Below are 21,263 nucleotides of genomic sequence, written 5' to 3'. Positions count from 1 at the left end.
GAGACCGTTCAAATGTCAAAAATTCAAAACACAATCAAATGTAACAAAGTTTGAAACAAACCGATTACGATTTTAATTACAGAGATGAAATAAAATATACAAAAAAATGTATCAAACATTCTTAATTTTCAAATATTTTAGGTTGTTTTTTTTGTGACAGTTTTGTCTTTGTGTACCTTGATTGTGATTTAAGCGCAATAAAATATTCAATCTCCTAATCAATACAATTACATATTAATATTATTACACCTAGCTTCATAAAACACATAATATTTACTGGTAATAAATGCATACACTAATTTTACACATTAAGTATGAAAATAGTTGGTGCTGGCATTTTCTGAAACTTAAATTATTATTTGGAAAATGTTCATGATGAAAATGTAAAAAAAGATAATTAAAAGTTCTTATTACAGTGAAACTCTCTAAGTTTTCAAAGGGAACGGACCAAAAAACTTCTCAAGTGGAAAAACTCCCTAAGTGGAAAACTTCTTAAGTGGAAAACTTCTTAAGTGGAAAACTTCGTAAGTGGAAAACTTCTTAAGTGGGATCCAAATTCGGCATTTTTTTAAAATGAAGTTTATTATAGTATTGTGCACATACTTATTAGTATTACGTAATATGTGTATTTAAAATCCACAAGTAAAATTAATTAAAAATATTTTTTGTTTCCGGGTAGGTAAATATCGAAGCGATAAAACGTATTTTAGGTACCTAGATGCTTTGACACTAGTTTTGGTTTATGATAGTTTTAGATTAGATCTTGTAAAACCTCTTGAGTGGGATGCAAACAAAAATAAATTTTATGACTTTGGGCAAAAAAAGACATTTTTGGGTGTGTTTCACCACTTTTTAGTTTGTGATGGATTCACCGCTGAACTTTAAAAACTTCTTAAGTGGGAAAAAATCTCATTTTTTGCAGTTTTTTTATCCAGGAATTTTCAAGGGACCGAAAAACAAATCTTTTTAAGCGGGAAATTCTTAAAGAGAGTTTGACTGTAGCTCAAATCTACCATCATGGACCTGTGTGGATAAAGTAAATAGACTAGTAGCATAGCTTTCGATGTGGCAACACTGGTGACTTCCATTTTTTGGGGGGGAGGTAGACCAACATCTGATGCGCCTTCAGTGCAAGTTTGAATTTGCTGGTCCGTAGCGATCGTTTCCATAAACACTAATGAAAATAAGTTTTTGTACGCATTCATTTTCAGAACACATTAGAAAAAAACCGGTTCATGCAAACAATTGCTACAGACCACTTGGTGACTCAAGCAAGTTCAAACTTGCGCTGATGACGCCTCAGACGTTGGTCAAACGTGAAGCCACCAGTGTTGCCACATCTAATGCTACGCTATCAGTTTCATTTCTTTATTTAAAGAGGTGTAGGTCTGGTAATTATGCAAAATTTACCACATGGCAAGATGAGGTTAGGATAGTTTCCATTAGCATTAAAATATAACATTTTTTGGCTGCCTGCTTATTGACATTGAAACTCATCTGTAAAATGATACATTTTAACACTTTAACCTAACCACTGGAGCAATGGAGATTAAATTCAATGATTCTACCTAGATTTCACCATATATCCTTTTACATATAGGTTTTGTAAAAAAATCATTAAATTTATAATTCATTTTAAATCACGAAAATCACATACCCAAATTTGGGTAGCCATCACTCGAGCGGTTAATAGACAGAAAATGAATAAGTACCTAAATAAATTTAAAAGTACTCATTATTATGTTCACAACTTAATTTAAATTAAGAATGTGCATTAATTACGATGAACACATTAAAAATTGAGTAGGAACTAAAAGAAAAATGATAAAATGTTAGGAAAATAATATTATTTAGTAATCAAATGAAATATTATTAAAAACTCTCCACTTTTGAAATAAAAATTTTATGCAGATGTTTTTAAATTAAAAATAATAATTAAATCTGTGTACAGTTTGAAAAACACAGTTTTAGGAAACACAGATAGTTTTTTTTTTTATTTAAGGGAAGCATTTTGAAATAATAATAATAGTATGGAATAAATCAAAATTAATTGATTTTAAACAGTCAATATTCCAGAATGTAGTTTGGTCCCCTTACAATCTGTTAAAATAAAGTTTAAAAAAATATAATTACAACATTTAATAATTTAGATGCAATTATTAAAATAAAATTTATGTAAACTTAAGATATAATTTTGATAGTTTTTTTAAATGTAAATTAAGACATACGAAAGATAATACTTATAAAGAAGACAAAGTTTTGAGCAAAGTTATTAAAATCTTTTGAAAAAAAAACATTTTCAATATTACCTTGCATTTTTTGTCTCAGACTGAAATTTTTTTAAAGACTGGAAGAATTTAGACAGTATATATATATTATAAAAATGATTAAGAACTGATAATCAGAAGTGCAAAAGTTAGAATCTTTGTTAAATTTTTTATCTTAGAATTGAATTTTGTTTGTACATATTTATCAAAATGAGAATACACAAAAAAGATTCATTTACTGTGCCAATGTTCTCTTGTAAGAAATAATGCTTGTATATCTGGGAAGCTACTTTGTCAAACCAGGAGACTTGGCCAAGGAGCCAACGACAACCCTGGTGAACTTTATTAAAGGGACTAGTCTACCGTCAAAGACATAAAGTGAAACATGGGGATAGCACAACGGAGGCCTGTGGACTGAGGATCTATATCCACAAAAATATACTTTTAACCCTTAGGTGTCAGAGCCCTGCAATTGCAGTGTTGAATAATTGTGCCCACACACGTAAACGAAGCACTGCAATTGCAGTGCCGACCTTATACATTCATTATGCCTTTGGATATTACTTCAACTGGGTTTGTTAAACAAAATATCACTCTATCAAGTATGGTATAGTCTTCATGTTGGCCTTAGCAAAAACAAATTCTTATTTATTGAATATTCTTGCCGACTCCTATGGGTTAACTAACATGAAGAGTAATATTTTATGTTAAAAAAATTAGGGGTTCTGCAATCGTTTAAATGGCAACACCGAGGTAAAAAAAATATTACTTTTTTTTCACGGCAACATAAAAAATTGTGGTATTCCCCAAAGGGAGACGATTCTATACACGTGGAAGAAATGCACATGATTTGTGACATTTTCCTGTCCATATCAAGCTGTGAAGATTGATTAATTAATTTAATAATTAATTACTGATTCTATCGTAAAATTTATTTGAATTTTAATATTTCCTCTAAGGATCTAACTATAATTTGTTATAAAATCAGTGTTACTCGGTGTTGCCATAGCAATGAAAAAATGTATTACATTTCTGCAATTTCTTGACAAGCTGTATAATAATATATAGTATTTTTTACTGTAAAATCATTTCTTATCTATTTAAATGCATCTCAATACAAGAATACGTACGCCAAAGCCTAAAAATATCTATTCCTTACGACTAAACATGAAGAAAAGTGTTGGCAAATAAGTATTATATTTAGATCTAACAGTCACAATCCGAAATGAGAACTTTTAGTTCGCTTTCCACCATTTTTAAAACTCATATTTAGACACTGAGAATCCGATTTATTCTTCCATAGAGAAATATAGAGCGCCCCTACAAAACAAATTCAAAACACATCGTCCAAACTTCACAATGACAAACTCAGGAGCACAAAACACTCACAGCTTTGACATTCATATACAAAGGAGTAACACAATAATTAGTTGAGTAAATAATTCAATTGAGCAATACCCTTTTCGATAATTCATTTTATTTCAGATATAATTACGGGATTTACTCAAAATTTTGACCGTAAAGCAGAAAAGCTGTTAGTTACGAAGCTTTGAACTTTTTTATAATTTACCATAAGTAGTCTACCTAGAATATCTCAGAGAAATTAAATTTTTAGTTGTTCCAATTGGATACGGAGGCACTCAAGCGAAAATATAGAAACAAAATTAAGTGTCGAGATACTCTATGTTTTCGTCTTATTTTGTGGAAGACATGGACGAGAACATAAAGATTGTGATTAAGACCCTTCATCCACAGGTATACGCAAGCATCCGTTACTCGACGATTCAAGCATCTTGGCGACTACTCCCATATATCTGTGCGGAGGTTCGTACGCAGGCATACGTTGCCGACATTTTGTAAACTCGTCGGTGACCCCAGTCGGTCAAAATTATTACCACTCACGTCGTCGAGACTGGCGGAGCAATTAATAAATATGATAGTCACTTAGATCAATGCCAGAAACAAAACAGTCAGCAAAAACTGACAGCTACAGCAGTTGTGAGTAAGTTATGACAGCCAGTCTTGACTGTTCGATAGAAGTGGTGGCGATGCAAGTCTCATGATTTCAGTAGTAACGTGTACGGATTGTGCGCGACAAGTTTATTGTTTATTAGGATAATTGTATATTCCTGTGGTAGTAGGGTCCAACTGGAAGAAGCTGATTTCGGAATTGCCTGGTTGTAGTAATTTATGTTAAATAAATAATGAATTTTCTAATCAGGTTCACTCAATCAAATTTTTATAAATGCACATTTTAGACCAGTTTTATATTGTTTGACTTTCAGGTAGCTTTGCAGTGTCCTGCCTTCTGCCCAAATTATGGTTACTGCAAGGTCGTAAGAAACCTTAGCTCAAGAATGAATGATTTAACAGCCCTCCATAGAGGAGAAATCACACTATTGCTCAATAAGTAATTCAGTCGAAAATTATGCTATAAATTATCAAAAATCTGAAATACAATGCTGCCACCCAAACATAAAAAACATTTTACTATCAATTTCCGTGTTGTAATTTATTTAAGCTCAAATCTTTGATGGAATTCGGCAGCTAATATAATAAGAGATTTACAGCCCCATTTACCTCAAAAATCAAACAACACAATACATTATGGTGATGTAACTTAAATCATAACCTTTTTAAAGAAATTTCAGCTGTGAACTGTGAGTCAAACAACATAATACGATTGTGAGACTCTTAACTCATAACCTTTTTAAAGCAATTTCAGCTGTGAACTGTGAGTCAAACAACATAATACGATTGTGAGACTCTTAACTCATAACCTTTTTAAAGCAATTTCAGCTGTGAACTGTGAGTCAAACAACATAATACGATTGTGAGACTCTTAACTCATAACCTTTTTAAAGCAATTTCAGCTGTGAACTGTGAGTCAAACAACATAATACGATTGTGAGAATCTTAACTCATAACCTTTTTAGAGCAGTTTAAGCTGTGAGCTGTGAGCATTGCCCCAGCGGACCACCACTCTCTTCCTCGTGTGGATCTGGTCTCACGAGTTCCAGCGCGACTTCTGCAGCTCGATCTGCCCCTCGAGCGTCTTGGCCAGATAGATGACCAGCAGCTGGGAAAGCGCCACTCCGAGCGCCACCCCGGCGATGGTGTACAGGTTCCGCTCGGCCCAGGAGCGGACTATCTCGATGCAGCCGGATGTCCACACTTTTTTGCTGGCCTCAGCCACCTGAAATGATGGATTCAATTGGTTATTTTTGGAGTAAAATGATCCATGGACTCAAAAATCTAAAAGTTGAAAAGAACGTGATCTTACTGGGGTACCCCGTTCTAAGGTCACATTGTACATTAAGTGTAGATTTTTAAGTGTGCTAATTTTTTTTAAGTATGTTTTGTAAGCGTGTCAAAATATAACAAGAGGTAAATTATGAAGCGAAATAATAGAAGGAAAACATAAAATTATACAAGAAAAATATGTAGTGGAAAAACATAACGTTCATCTTTGTTAGGTTGCAACAAATGTGCATGAAACCATTGTAACATTCCGTGGGTTTCAAAAACTGGGATCCAGAAAGAATGCCAGATGGCATGATATTTTCTGACTTTAATGATTGAACAATATTGTAAGAGCCTGTATTGTTGGCTATTGTTGAATTTAAATTAATCAATCATATGTAATTGAACATAAAACCATCGTAAGATTCCGTAGGTCACAAAGACCGCAATGGACTGGCCATGTGGAAAGAATGCCAGATGACGTGGTATAGAGGTAAATCTTAACGTTCTTCTACCCCGTAAAATTCTGTAGGTCACAAAGCCTGGCACAGGACAGGCCATAAAGGTAAATCTTACACATTCTTCTACATTGTAAGATTCTACAGGTCACAAAGCCTACAATGGGCTGGCAATGTGGAAAGAATGCCAGATGATAGGATATGGAGGTAAGTCTTTGTACATAATATAAGTTTCTGTAGGTCTCAAAGACGCAATGGGCTGGCATGATTGGAAAGAATGCCAGATGACAGAACACCATAAAACACGGCTATGTGAGTGCCCCAGTGGAAGCAACAAGGAAGCAGACCAAGGACTGACTGTCTAAAATAAGATTGGAGCAGGATGGGATTGAACTAGAGAAGAGCTAGGGATCGTAGCCAGTCGAGTAAATATAGGAGGTCAAATCCTTCCAGGCAATGTAGTGCCATGACAATATGTACCATTATAAAAAACATATTAGTAAAAATCCAGCTCACCGTAAGATTCTGCGCCCCGTAGCCGCACATGATGTTGACCAGACCCGAGGAGATGTCGGTGGCATTGACGCAGCAGGAGTAGGGCACCCCACAGCGCTCCACCGACGGTGACGAGCAGTTGAAATACTCGTTCTTGGACCAGTCCATGTAGCCGTCCGAGGACAGTCCGCAACAGTGGAACTGAAAGGGGGCAAATGCATTATTACATATTCATTAGATTAACCTACCCACACAATACCACGGGAGTAATGCACGTCTTCCAAATCTATCGAAGTAATTACCCTACCCTCCGGCAACACGTTACTTTTTTGAGATTGGCGTTGTCCGGTTAAAACGGTAAGTATAAAAAAAATAGAACCTACATATCATTAACAGCAACCCATCAGCGTTTATGTAACATTACTGCGAAGTCATTCTTCAATGCCAATCGACGGCGGTAATCAACCAACATCTGTTGGATTAATATCGGCTTTTTTCAATTTAAGTCTTACAAAGAAAATAGTATTTGAAAAAAATGTGTGATATTGTGAAAAATGCCCATACATTATTATCTATATCAATTTGTAAGTGCGCAAATTACTTTTAAGAGGTAACGTTTTAATGTAGTTGTACACAACATTAATATAAATAAAATAAGAGTTTGAAATACCCGTCCGCAGTATCCAAAGATACCGAGTACAAAGCAATTGAAAAACAACCCATGTTCCACACACGACAAGCGTGTAAATTGAAAAACCGACATATGTTTATGTCACCATCTCTTTAAAACATATAATATTCATGGTACTGTCTCCCTCACGGCCATGACCTAAGCTTTCTACGGTACCTAATTTTTACTTCGACGAATTAGTGCCATCTCGTTTATTCTACGGCGCTCGTAAGGACAGAAGATGGCAACGGGGGCATTCTTTAAATTGACCCACCGAATCGTGTGGACTTGTGAATGAAAGCTTCTATTAGAGACAATAGATGTCACTGCTCGCCGCCGCCGCTCGCAGCTCTGCTATTTCGTGGTACATTTCAAATAAATTAAGAATAAGACCAGTTGTTTTGATGCATATAATTTATAATTTTGGCGGTCAAACACCAATTGACCTAAGAGAAGAACCGCCACTGATCACCGCGCATCTCATTGGGTAAAATCGTCACAGGTTTTTTGTCTCTCCTGAAAAGTGGCCAAGCGGTGATGGATTTCCATCGACGATATCTGAGTGTTACTTGAAAGGGCAAAAGGGATATTAAGAGACACAATCGCTCTGCAATATATGGGGTACCCTAGTATTCCCCTTTAAGTGATACTTGATTTTCACATTCAGGTATGTAAAGGTTAAATTTGCAATCAGAACACATCAAGTCCACAGTTAACAAGTTACAGTGTTAGTTTTTTTTAAATTCCACTTCAAGATAACCTTTCAAATCTCCCTACAACCGCCTCACATCATCCAGGAAACCATTTTAGACTGAAGGTGAAGGTCTACTTCAATCATGACACTCTCCTCAAAAATCGTGGCAAAATCTGTGAAAAACAGTCATCTTGTTGTGGGCACCGCTATTAAACTACTCGGACCGTTCTCTCTCAGATGACGTGAATCTCACTAAACAACATCCGATGCAGTCACAAACGAGGCCCAAAGGATTCTGAACTATGTTAATGTGGACATATTCAAACAACAGAACACATAGTAGAAAAATTTTCCCTTCATCAGATTCCCAGAGGCACATCTGTGCTGAACCAAGTGATTCCCGATGCCGTTGTCTGGCTAGTAACCTCAGCATCCCACTTTGACGACATACTCAACATAAAAAACAAAATAAAAATGTGTCCTTAATACTGGTTGTTATACACTAACAGCATTACTAATAAAAAAAAAAACACTACCCAACCATTAAATTATGTTTTAGTTACACATTGAATAAAGACTGTACAAGCTCTGTTTAGAAATCTTAATTTTTATTATTTCTATTTTTTAAGTCATGTTTTTCAATAACATAAATGCCTTAGGGCCGGTTTTATAACCATCCGTTCGTTACGCTTAATACCATTTTTAACTAATATTTGGTCTACCACCTGATTTTGCCGTTTTATAAACGTTCGCCAGGTCAACGATTGGTTAAATTTCGATTTATGCATAACCCACTGATTTTGGTGAGTTAAATGGGCAACGACCCGTTTTGTTAGCGCTCAAATGCTTTTTGACAGCTGTCAGTAGGTAGTTGTTGTATTGTTGGTTGTTTTTTGCCCGGCGTTCGCTCATTTGAAACCGTGCACTATTTTAATTAAAAGATAGTAGGTATAACGTAATTTGAATTTGTGAAATGGATTCCTCATCAATTGACAATGTAAAAATAATTTGGTTAGATAATGCGTACGATGCATAAAACTACATAATAATCATAACCAATCCACTACATTATATAATTATTATCTATAAATTTACATAGTTTTGAAGTATATTGTAGAAGTGGGTTAATATTGTGTGAACAAATACTGCAAACCCCTCCGAACCTTCGAAATAACGACCGCTTTTGACAGCTTAAGTAATAACCATAGATGAAAACAATATCAGAGACAATTATTTACCAAAAACATTGCCAGTAAAAAAACTTTCGGACCAAATGTAACCGTTGACCGCTGATAATGCAAATTTGTTTATAGTACCCAAAAGAAGATAACCAACGGATAGCGGTCCGCTAACGAAAAACGGTTCGTTACGTAACAGAAATTTGGTACTTCGTTTATTAAACCGGCCCTTAGGCATGTGTAGGTAAAATATAAACCCAAGTAATCAAAATCCAAAATATTTTTCTTTTTTTTTTTCTGGGAATTCTAAGTGAATTAATTATATATTTTTTATTGTAATAACGAGATAAAAGTTAAGTGTTTAAAAGTTACCCCACGTTTATTAGTAAGGCTGTCAGTATGCAAAATTATTATTTCGTTTCATGATGACGAAATATCTATCAGAAGCTAAAAGGCGGAAAATAAGTTTCAACTTTTATATTGTTATCAAACAGAAATAAATATTGACAAACACAATAACGTCACTTCTGAATGCATATTACATTTATTTATTTAGGTCGCAGTAATCTAATTGAGATATTATTATTTATGTAAGTTGTTTTGTTACAGAAATAATTGACAACATTCCACTGACTTTCATCTTTAATTTATATTTCATGTTGATTATAGTGTTGTTTGTAAGAGAAACAAAAGTTTCATTTTAACCAACACAGTACTGAAATAATTTAGGCCTAGAAAACCTTGGACGAAGGACAACTTTATTAAAACATTAATATTTCTTATACAGGGTTTTCCAATAAGAGGTGTTATTTAGATATTCAATCGTAAAAGATCAATGGTTTCGTTGCTTGTGTGGCACGTAGCGCCGTCTTGTTGAAAGTAAACGTTGTCCAGATCAATACCATCCAATTCCGGCCTTAAAAAATCATTTATCATCTCTCAATAGCGCAATCCATTCACCGTAACTGTTGCTCCAGCCTCATTTTCGATAAAGTAAGGTCCAATGACTCCGCCGGACCATAAACTGCACTAAACAGTCACACGTTGAGGATAGAGAGGCTTTTTAACAATAACTCTTGGGTTTTCCGAGCCCCAGATGCGACAATTTTGCTTGTTGACGAAGCCACCGAGGTGGAAATGGGCCTCATCACTCAAGATGATTTGCATTTGATTCATCCAAGTGAATTTTAATAATTTCAATGCGTTGTTGAAGCGTGTATCGTTCAATTTTTATTAATGGCGTAGTTTCTACTTGTCAAATGACAAAAAATGACAGCTTCAAAAGTAACATCTACCGAAATAGCGGGCTATTCAAAATAACACCTCTTATTGGAAAACCCTGTATATAATATGATTTCAAACATCACAATAAAAATCAAAATTGTCATCTTGCGGGAAAACTGACGTGCATGGCGCATACGTAAAAGTAGCGCATAAGTCTGCTAAAATGCAATGTTGTCAGTTCTTTCTCAGTGCAGTCAGAGAGATTTTTTTATTAATAATAATTCGAAATAGAAATTGTACAATCTTTGTACAATGTGGAACAAAAACATGTGTAAATTGATTTTTTATTAGTAAGGCTGTTAAGGTGTCAATAATGTCCACATTTAGAAAATACACTAATTACTTACCTAACCGCCGCACTATTAGACACAGACATTATGGAAATAGCACTCTGTTTCAACAATTACTCCAAGAAGCAACTATTTACATTCACAAAATAGGTTCCTAGTTTGGGTTACTTAAGTAATTTAAGCGTTTTTAAATTAAAAGAAAACTTTTTCAAACATCACTCCATGCTAAAAAAATTCGAAAATGGCGGCAAAGGGATAGTTTTATAAGGGAAATTTTTACCTGTGATTGATTAAAAATGGAACTTTATTGCATATTTTACCATCTCTCCGAATGTAATCAGATGTTTCTTGTAGTAATTATGTTGAAACGAAGTGTAATTTCAATAATATGTGCCTACTAAATGTGCACCATTTAATAATATAATAACAATAATGATTTATTGTCTTCTTTTCTTAGTAACATATAGAGATAATGATATCCTCACTGGGATCTCCCGTGCTGAGGATTTCATTTACATATTATAATTTAATTATAAGAAATTATTATTACAACAAAGTAACATATGAATTTAATTATAAACATATATCATGTAGTATAATTTTTTTTTTAAATAATTTTAAAATATGTAAGATAGTGTTTTTTTGTATACTTCAGTTTAGTAGATTCTGTTTTAGTCTGTGTTTGATATCAGTATATTTTCTATTTCAGATCTCCCTATATTAAGTATCCAGCTTTTTATTTGAGATTTAAATTTTATAATGTTGAGGTTTTTGAGTTTAAAATTTAGGTAAAGATTTACCGAAAATACTGTGACATCAACTGGACACAACAAAAAAATTAGGGTGAGTGAAGCAAATCTGTTGTTCAATCGAACCCTCATTTTTCCCATCTCCTTCCCCTCTGCGCTTCCTTCACTCTCAAAACATACCCTAAATTGGGAATACCATGTCCCTCTGGCTCCAGGCAGTTGGGATTCTTGAGTGGTAATTACATAAATAATTTGTTTGAACTAACTAACTATCCATCACGCCGTTTCTCCGCAAGGGTAGGCAGAGAGGACGGACCGCCAAACAACTCGGTCTTGGCACACACTCCTTGCCTCATTCACATTCATACATCGTCTCATACATACTCTTCTATTGTTCTGACGCTTGGACATGGCCCGACTCGAGTATCTGATTCACTTGATCGTGACATGTCTTCCTCGGGCGTCCCCGACTTCTGCTACCATTAGCATTTGCATCATATATCCTCCTTACACTCCTATCTTCGCTCATTCACTCTACATGCCCAAACCATCTAAGCGTCCTTTCTTAATCTTAATCATTACGCTTACATCAGCCTTGCACTCTTTGCGGATCTCCACATTCCTCACACGATCAAACGTGGTTTTAACACACATACGCCTCAGGGATCTCATTTCTCGCATTTGTTTTAAAAGTCTTTTAAAGTCAACTAGCCAGCTTCTGGGGCAGAATACAGAATTCGATAAACATCATCGTCGTGGCCGCATCTGAGTGGTTCAGCTCTCCACTTAATTAGCGATGGATGCAGATAATGCGGCGACCTCTCTGATATGATTATTTATTTATATGATGCTATTATTTTATGTTATCATTAGGTGGAAGATGCTCTGAGGAACTAGCGTCATTAATCCCTTCGGCACCGGTGCGTAGTCGGGATGCACACCAAACGCGCGCCCAACATTTGTACACGGTTGACATTTGTCACATGAGAACGGGTCACTTCTACGATTCGTTCTTAGGTTCAACAGCTCGGCTGAGGAACGAACTGCCGGCCTCTGTGTTTCCTCCCTCCTACAACTTGGGACTCTTCAAGACCCATGTTCACTCCTTCCTCTCCACAAAAAGACCCTCCACACAGCATCCCCAAAGATGACATAGGCCCTGAGGGAAATTATTTTCTTCAGGGCCTCCTATGTGGAGTTAATATAAAAAAAATATTTAAAAAAATAAATAAATAAAGAATCATTTCAGACATCGACATACAATGAAGTGTATTTATAACGTTTTCTGTTTTTTATGACTTACCGTAAAGAACGATGTTAATGACAATGTAAAATATCAAAATAAAAGGAACAAGTGAACAGGAAGCTACGAAGGCCGCATATATATATATATATATATATATATATATACATAATGCGTCTAAATTAAAAGGTGCTGTGTTATAATAATAAACAAAAACATATATTTAAAAAAAACACAACTGATTTAATTAACAATCATTACAAAAATGCAAGACAATGGTTCTGACAATTTAAAAATTCATTATGTAGTTAGTAGTGAAAAGGTCCGCTCTTTAAATTTTAGGGTTTATACCGTTGCAGCGAGTATCTACTGTAATTAATTGTTTCATTCATCAGCCACATTACTCTCTCAAATTTGGCAACACCAGGCGCTAGTCTCACGGCTGCCAGTGCCGGCCTAACATAACATTCTCCGGTATCTAAAATCGTATTTTTCCCTAATTATATTTAAATACTAGCTGTACCCCGCCACGCGTTTCTGTCGCTCAGTCTGTTTGTGCAGATTGAGAAACAATAGCGCATGTTGCTTTTACGTCCAAAAGATGACCCTGTTTTAAAAAAAAAGCATGTTTTTACCTGTCACCGGTGAATTCTATATAATATAGGTACAAAGAATCATATATGTATTCGAATGCAAAGTTGTGTCAAAATTTCAAAGCAATCTGTGAAGAACTTTAAAAGATTTAAGATTTTGAACAAACGAACATTTTTATTTATGTAGATAAATGGTATAGTTTTTGTGAATAAATTTATAAAAATCCTTCCTGGTTTATATTTCTGATCCACGTAAAACTTCTTTACTTTAACACATTTTGATCGGGAAGTTTTCGGCCGCGTACTAGTGCTGGTAACGGGTGATTTTTTGCGCAATTTCGCGCTAACGTAGACCTCTAGAAAAATAGCGATAACTTCAAAAATATTTGTTTGATTTCAATAATTCTTTTTGCAAATTATTTATTTTATTTAATTTTATTTTATTATATTTAGAAATGTATTCTTCATCGTTAAACTAGTGCAGAATTTCACATAAAGTAGGAAAGTTTTGAAAAAATAATATTTTTTTTACATAACATCCTTTATTTTACAAATTATACACAAAAATTATTTCTAAATGTAAAATAAAAATTATTATTGCATGGCTACAACCCTACAGACGCTATATAGCGAAAACTCAAGTATATTGGAACCCGTATTTTAACGTGACCCGCGCTCCACTAACAATCTATCAAAAACGTATAAATACGTGATCCGCTCTCTAGCATTAATTTGCTAAAAACGTATTAATACGTGATCCGATTACAATGTGTTAAGCAAGATAATTTTGTTTTTTATGAACAGACATTTGGTTAAAAATTTGCAAGGATAAAATAAAATGTAGACTGTAGACTCACATCTCTCTGTCTATGGTGATTGGTCATTTGCACGGATAAAATAAAAAGTAGACTCACATCTCTCTGCGCGTAATCTATGATGTTCTGCAGATCGGGGTCTTCTCTGTATGCATGCACCACACGGTCAGTGAGAGATTCCCTGAGCAGGCCCCTGGCAGCGCGGGGTGAAACAAAGCCAAAGACGGCGACACCCATCTCAATGAGGAACAGCACGAGGAGGCAGAAGGAATACTGGAAAAAATACATTAATATTTCAAAGGTCATTATTTCAAATCTATTCAAGTTCATTGTCCACATAGCATACAAAGCAAGCCCCATAAAGTTCACGCTTTGTGGTTTGACATTATGTATGAAATAAAACAATAACTTAGTATAAAACAACAGATGGAATGCTGAAGGTTCCAACAAGCTTCAACTTCCATTGTATGCCAGGCGTAAAAAGTGATATTTGACTGTAATTTTGTAATTACTAGTGTGTAATTATGTTTTTCTAAATTATATCATCTCATAAGTTAATGCGTATATGTATTTATTATAATCGTATGCTAAATGAATTTGTGGTTTTCCAAGAATATCTGTTTATAATAATAAAAATAATAATTGGATGACTTGTATAGCGCCGTTTTTGTGCAAAATCACCTCAAGGGCGCTGTACAAACTTATAATACATTTCTACAGTGATCTATGTTATTACTTAACTATTTATGGAGAAAATATACAGTACAATACTTACCTGGTAGGTCACTTGAGATTAACACTTAATTAACATTATCTAATTGTTTATTAGCGAAATTTAGATACAGGATTTAGGACTTAATTGACAAATTGAATATAACTGGACTTTCTCTTAGGAATGGTATATTTAATTTAAGGGTACGACAGCTTAAAAAGGTAAGTTTTTAGTTTAGACCTGAATTCTGTTGGACTTGTTATGGATCTTAGTTCCGGAGGGAGTTTATTCCAAGCCTTCGGCCCAGATACTCCGAAAGCGCGATCACCAAACTTAGTATTTGGCTTGCGCTTAGGTTCTATCAGTCTGCCTACAGCTTATATTCAGAGAATTGTTTTTTTTCTACCTCGTGTTACTACAAAAAGTTAACAAAGAAATTAATAAGTCAAACCACATAAAGATCTGCTTTCCACAAAAAAAAAAAAATTTAAATTAAATAAAAAAATTTTAAATTTTAAATAAGTAAATTTTTTTTTGAAAAATTTTAATTTTTTTTTAATAATAATAATAAAGAGTTTCTTGTGGGTGTCTTTCTGTTTTTTTTTATATTAATCCACAGTTTTTCGAGTGAATGGGACTGGTGGAGCTAGCAAAAATAATATGAATGCAAAACCAGCACACATCTGCACACCTTAATCCCAGAATTTCTACGGGTTCTCTTGTAGGAGAAGTAGGAAGAAAGCCAATAAAACAATGTATTACTTTTTCTGAATGCTGTCATATGAGGAATAGCTGCTTGTACCAGTCGCTACACTATTGCATTTCTCTCACGTATTTAACTAGGGTCATTATTTTAATAGCGGTGATTATCCTTATCTCCTCACAGGAATGCAATAGTTGAACAAAGTGTTATAATCCCAGACGTTATTATAAAACAAACGTTGAAATTTGATGAATTGTTCAAATTCTATGAAACGACCAGAGATGTGCAAAATGGGTACCCAAAACCATTTGAAATGCAAAATGGAAATGGGTCAAAATTTTTCCATTTGAAAATGCAAAATGTAAAATGGTTTTTAGAAAAGCATTTCAAATGCAAAATGCAAAATACCTATTTTCAAAATGCATTGAAAATGCAAAATGGTTTCTCAGGTTAAACAATAAAAATAATTATAGAATTTTTAAACAATTTTGTCATTTAATAATGGACATCCGCCATAGCGCCCTTGAGGTGATTTTGCACAATAACGGCGCTATACAAGTCATCCAATTATTATTATTTATTATTATTATCAATGTGGAAAAAACATATTACATGATGGTAAATCCAAAAACACCACGACTACAGATTATGAAACCACAAAAAATTTGCGCGGGACTAATGTTGCCAATGTAAAAACATAGAAACTGCTATCTAAAATTTAATATGACAGCGTCATGGCCCCATGTTCAGTATTTGAATCAGTATTTTTTTAATGGTATCACTCAATTGCCAAGGCTCCTACCAGGGAGCAACTTGACAAATGTAAATTATCTCTCATAGCGAGGTTGAGGACCGACTGATATTTGGGGCTTATGAAAAAAATATCAGTGGAGATAGTAGGAAGAATGTTGCAAAAAAGCATTTAAAATGGAAAATGGAAAATACCCATTTTGCATTTTGCATTTCCATTTGAAATGGATTTATTTGAAATAAAGCACATCTCTGGAAACGACCCATCCAAAGTAAAACTGTTTACAAAATTCTTACGAGACCAAAATTTCAATTACATATTTTACTCCAAATAATGTCAGGAATCACTGGTTAAAGAATGTCTAGTACGTCCCTTAGCACCCTGTATATCTGTCACGTCCGATATACCAAAATTGATGAAATTTTGAACACTTGACCTTCACAATAAGAGGAAGGTAGCTGTCTACAAGAGATTTTGAAAAACCACCCTCATCCCTTTTTTCCACCCTTTAAAGGTGAATAAAGCCCGGGCAAGGCCGGGGACTTCTGCTAGTACTCTAAATAAAGTGATTTTTGGTAAATACGGTGAAATTATTATCTATCGTGTTATGGATGCGGGAAATAGAAAAAAATATACAGGGTGTCCGGGGGTAAAGTGCATTAACTTCAGGGGGTGATGCTACATGATTTTCGAGATAGAAATGATAAATTTTTTCTAAATTCCAACGTTTTAAGGTAATTTTTAGGTTAAAAAGTTGAATTTTTTGTATGGAAAAATATTTTAGTATGGGAAAAAAAAAGTTGGAATTTCTAAAAAAGTTATTTTTCTTTTTTACTTCTACCATTATGTAGAATCACCTCCCGAAGTTAGTGCACTGTACCCCCGGACACCTTGTATAATTAAATGTTTAATATTCTAAAAAAACCATACTTATTTCACATATAATTTAATGAGTTTATTAAAAAATATTTTATATTCTAAATATGTGGGGTGTAATTTTTTATTTTTGTAATTTGTAAAGTTTAATCTGAAATTTCAAATACTTACTATGCTTAGTTTGTAACTTTATTGCGGTATTTGTGTTATAGAGTTCATATTATATTGAAGGGTAAGTTTTTCACCGGACGGTTCATTTTGAAAACTAGTTAGGGCTTTTAAAAATTTTAATTATATCAAATTGTTTAATTTACAGTTAATCGTAACCAAGTATTTAGCTACGAAATATGGTTTAAAACATAAATGTAAAAGCCAGCGATCCCGAATAATTACCACTAGATGTCACCTTCTGACCCCCCCAGCATACGAAAGAAAAAGAAGTGTAACTATAGTGAATTTTAAAATAATGGATGATGGATGCCATCCTTTAATAATTCTTTCACAGTAAAATTTCACAATTCTTGGTAATTTATCATAGAATTTCTAAACCTATAAAAAAAATAATTACAGTAAGTAAAAGATTATACTCACAAACTTAAGCAGACAAGTATTCTCCCTCAGGGCCCCAACACATCCAGCAAAACTAACGATAAACACTAGGGCTCCACTCAAAACAAGCACCAGAGACACGTTCAGTACAACGTCAAACACTGTGTCCAACTGAAAAAAACACAGGGCTTTAATAAGAGGGAACATTCCTTAGCATCCCGTACTGGAATGTTGCAGCTACCTTTGTTTAGTTTTATGTGTGTAATGTTGGTAGAAGTTAATAATTTGTTTCGTATAATTAATCCATAAATAAACCACTCACTAAATCAATATCTTCGGGCTATTTGTATGAAACAAATTGGTCCTAAAAAACCATAGATATGCCAATATATAGTAGACAGTACAATTCTCATTGGGAACCTACTTAATATACTATACACCAATGAAAATCTCTGAAAGTTTATTCCATAGACTTAGTTTTTCATTGCTGGATATAGTTAGGCAACAATATGACATCCCAATATTCACAGTTCCAATTTTCGATTGGAATTATACCCCCTTGAATTAATCTAAGCTTCATGCAACAAGAGTAAAATATACAGCACAGGAGTTTTTAAAGTGTTTTTTTTAATATTTATTTATTTATCAACTTCACTCAATTTATTAGGTACGACATGGTTATACTTTCTTAACCCAAAATTTGTACTAATAATGTGTAAAAAGAATGTGACCACAATAATTGTACAAAATTTAATACTTATTAACTTTTAAATTAACCTAATAGAGGAAGACCGCCCTTTTTGGTTCTGTTTATTTAAGTTGATTTGCAAGTTCTGTGAAGGTTCTATTCAAGTTCTATTATTATATCATTATTGGCCAGTTACTTCACAAAAATAAAATAACAACAGAACTTGAATAGAACCTTCACAGAACTTGAAAATCAACTTTGAAATTTGATGAATTGTTCAAATTCTGTGAAACAACCCGTCCTAAATTTACACTTTAAAAACAATGAAAAAAATAGTTACATTTCAAATTGATATTTCATGGTTGACTTTCGTGGTAATGATTTAATAAAACAAATATAAATTGACCAAATATGCCTATGTGGTCTGATAATAAAATGAGAAAAAAAAGTACCTTTAATTTTTGTTTTAAAATTGACCTAGATTGGGATTTTTTTCAGTTATCACAAATTAGCATTTTGGTCTGTATGTTGTGATTTTAATTGATTGAGAATGCACAAAAAAATATAGAGAAACGCCATATTTAATTTCATAAATCATATCTGAGTGTAATTGGCAATTAGTAAAACAAAGGTATCTATTTTAATTATCTATTGTGGTGGGAACATCATAATCATTACATTTTAATAAATCACGATTCTAAAGGTAATCACAAATTGAATACATTGTACAAATCATACATGCATATATCCGGTAAAAAACCATTGTTATTCATAACATGTCAGAAAAAATGTCGAATTGGTTGGTGTTCCTTTGTCTTGAAGGGTGTGTATTTAAATATAAAATACCATATTTACCATAAAATAGTAATACTGACTGTTACCTTAACTAATCCTGTGGCTTGCCATTTGTCTACGAAGGCGTACATGCCCACTCCGATGAGCAAACCGCCGAACAACTGTTAACAGGAAAGGTGACTCATAAAATACATTGAAAGTTCAATAACACCACAATGAAACTAACACAATTGAACAAAAACATTGCAAAATTAATAAAACAGTACAATAAACTTACCCAGAATATAAAATTCAGTAAAAATATCATGTATTTCACGCACGAACTGACATACGTAAAATTATGAGTCCGTCTTCTATTCATTTTGACAGATATTTTTTATCACTACTACATGAAAAAACCACACCTTTTAACTCACACGACTGTTAATATTATTAAAACTGACTCTGTGACTTCATCAGAACGAAACCATCGTTGGCACTGTAGAAATTTTTTATCTGTAATTCTAAGTATTGTAGTTGAATATTGGAAAATAACAACATAATTCACTTGATAGTGAATACGTCAAAAGACAAGAAGGACTGTGTTGTCATTCGCGAAATAACAAAAATCCTCGAGCAATGTTGCCATTATCCGAAAATTTGTTTTGAGGCCTTTTTAAAGTAGGTACCCAGATAAAGAGTGATTATTCAACGCAACTTAGGGATAATTGAGGCTGCGTAAGAGCACCGCACACAGGGCCGGACCTGTGCAGTCCGCTCCAGGCGCAGACTTGTCAAAGCGCTGATAATAACCTGACACAAAACACAGCGCCCTTGAGGTTTTTACTAGCTCCAGGGACCGTTTGGTTCAGGGCCAACAATGACCGCAGGACTGGGTCGCCTGTCTGTAAACCTTGTCGAAGCAATAGGTCAGGACCGGCCCTGAGCCAAACAGCACCTGGCGCGAGTAAAATTTTGACGCCCTTGTCAAAACCAGTAGACGCCTAGGTAGGTGATCTCGTAATCAATAATATTCGGAGTGTTTGTATTTTTATGTTGCACCGTTTTATGAAAAAAAATCTCAAGGGCCGTGTGTTAGGTATAGGTATTTTCAGCGCCTTGGCAATTAGGAACATAGATTTATTTTAAACGCTTGTTTTGTTTTATATAAGGTAGACGCAAAGCTCAATAAGGAAGTTGAGTGAAAAATATTTTGACTTTTAAAAAATATGTTCATGTAGATCAAAAAATATCGATTCTAAATATATAAATATATTTCTATATTATTATTCTTACAATTAGTTAAACGTTCTTGAAAAAGCATTCAATAGCAATATACTGTATACGCTCCACGATTGGTCGAAAGAATTCTGTCGTCACATGTGTCGTGACTTGTACGTACAACGGAACACCTATGGTGCATCTCTTTCTATTACATGAGAGATGGTCGATTTAGATGAGAGAGGTGTATAGGCCAAAGGTTTATTTGGGTTTGTCAAATATATGTACGTATTTGTTATTATTATTATATGAAATGGATTTCTAAAGATACATATTCGTATAGTGCTTTATAATAATATGTTGTTTATTGCATAACTTAGATGTTTTTATTATTATACATGTCACAAAGCATGTGATACACTTCAGGCCGCCGGCCGCTCAGAAAAGTCTCACAGTGAACTGGGCTGTAAACCGTTATTTTACTTTTGGTCTTTACTTTTCTGCGCGGTGGTCCTGAATTCGCGCGGGGAACGTCAACAAGTAGCGACGGCGATACCGTACAAGTACCGTATCGGGCGTGAAAAGCAAATATTCTAACTTAAAATATTAATTTAACTATGAAATCTTAATCAATTTTCTTTTTTTTTTAATAACATCAATTATAATAGACGGTTAACATTGGTAAAAAAATTACTGGAATTCCTTGTTGAAGAATTAAATTTTTTTCCATACATAATGCTTAAGCGACGTGGTTTTCACAGTTCTAATGACGTCACACTACACCCCGCCTGTTACCGCTCGGATTCCGCTCGTTTTGGCGGGCTTAATAAAATTTAAACTTTGAGAATTAATTTAACTATGAAAACAAACTTAAAAAAAAAAATACCAGTATTTAAGTTTGAATGCGAACATTGATAAAAAAAAATAAAAAAAATGGACTCAACTTCCTTATTATAACGATAAATGAAACAGAAAAAGACACAGAAAAATAAAAAAGATAACGGTCGCAA

General features: G+C 33.9%; 1 protein-coding gene across 2 annotated transcripts; it reads right to left on the bottom strand.

The window, feature by feature from the left end:
- Positions 1 to 2,315: 2,315 nt before the first annotated feature.
- Positions 2,316 to 19,618, bottom strand: LOC149411671 (tetraspanin-33-like). 2 transcript variants are annotated; one of them, XM_089646983.1, is made up of 6 exons: positions 19,331 to 19,618; positions 19,134 to 19,214; positions 17,613 to 17,741; positions 14,079 to 14,252; positions 6,485 to 6,664; positions 2,316 to 5,463 (listed from the first exon to the last, which is right to left on the bottom strand). In XM_089646983.1, the coding sequence occupies exons 1-6, from the start codon at positions 19,412 to 19,414 to the stop codon at positions 5,275 to 5,277; spliced, it is 837 nt and encodes a 278-aa protein (XP_089503109.1). In that variant the 5' UTR covers positions 19,415 to 19,618; the 3' UTR covers positions 2,316 to 5,274. The 2 variants fall into 2 exon arrangements, with proteins under 2 accessions (XP_089503109.1, XP_089503110.1); XM_089646984.1 differs by having other exon boundaries at positions 19,140 to 19,214.
- Between the last annotated feature and the right edge of the window lie 1,645 nt (positions 19,619 to 21,263).

This window comes from Hesperophylax consimilis, chromosome 25 (genome assembly GCF_061612785.1).
Source record: "Hesperophylax consimilis isolate HC1 chromosome 25, BYU_Hcon_1.0, whole genome shotgun sequence".
NCBI lineage: Eukaryota > Metazoa > Arthropoda > Insecta > Trichoptera > Limnephilidae > Hesperophylax > Hesperophylax consimilis.
Note: the sequence above shows the minus strand (reverse complement) of the source record. Positions and strands in the feature narration are given on the sequence as shown.

What these genes read in the sequence shown, in the direction of transcription:
- LOC149411671 (XM_089646983.1), bottom strand. Translation starts at nt 19,414, where the DNA reads ATGAATAGAAGACGGACTCATAATTTTACGTATGTCAGTTCGTGCGTG. An exon ending in CAGGATTAGTTAAGGTAACA is followed by an intron (nt 17,742 to 19,133) that starts GTCAGTATTACT and finishes TGTTTTTTTCAG; the next exon opens with TTGGACACAGTGTTTGACGT. An exon ending in TAGATTACGCGCAGAGAGAT is followed by an intron (nt 6,665 to 14,078) that starts GTGAGTCTACTT and finishes GCCCCCTTTCAG; the next exon opens with TTCCACTGTTGCGGACTGTC.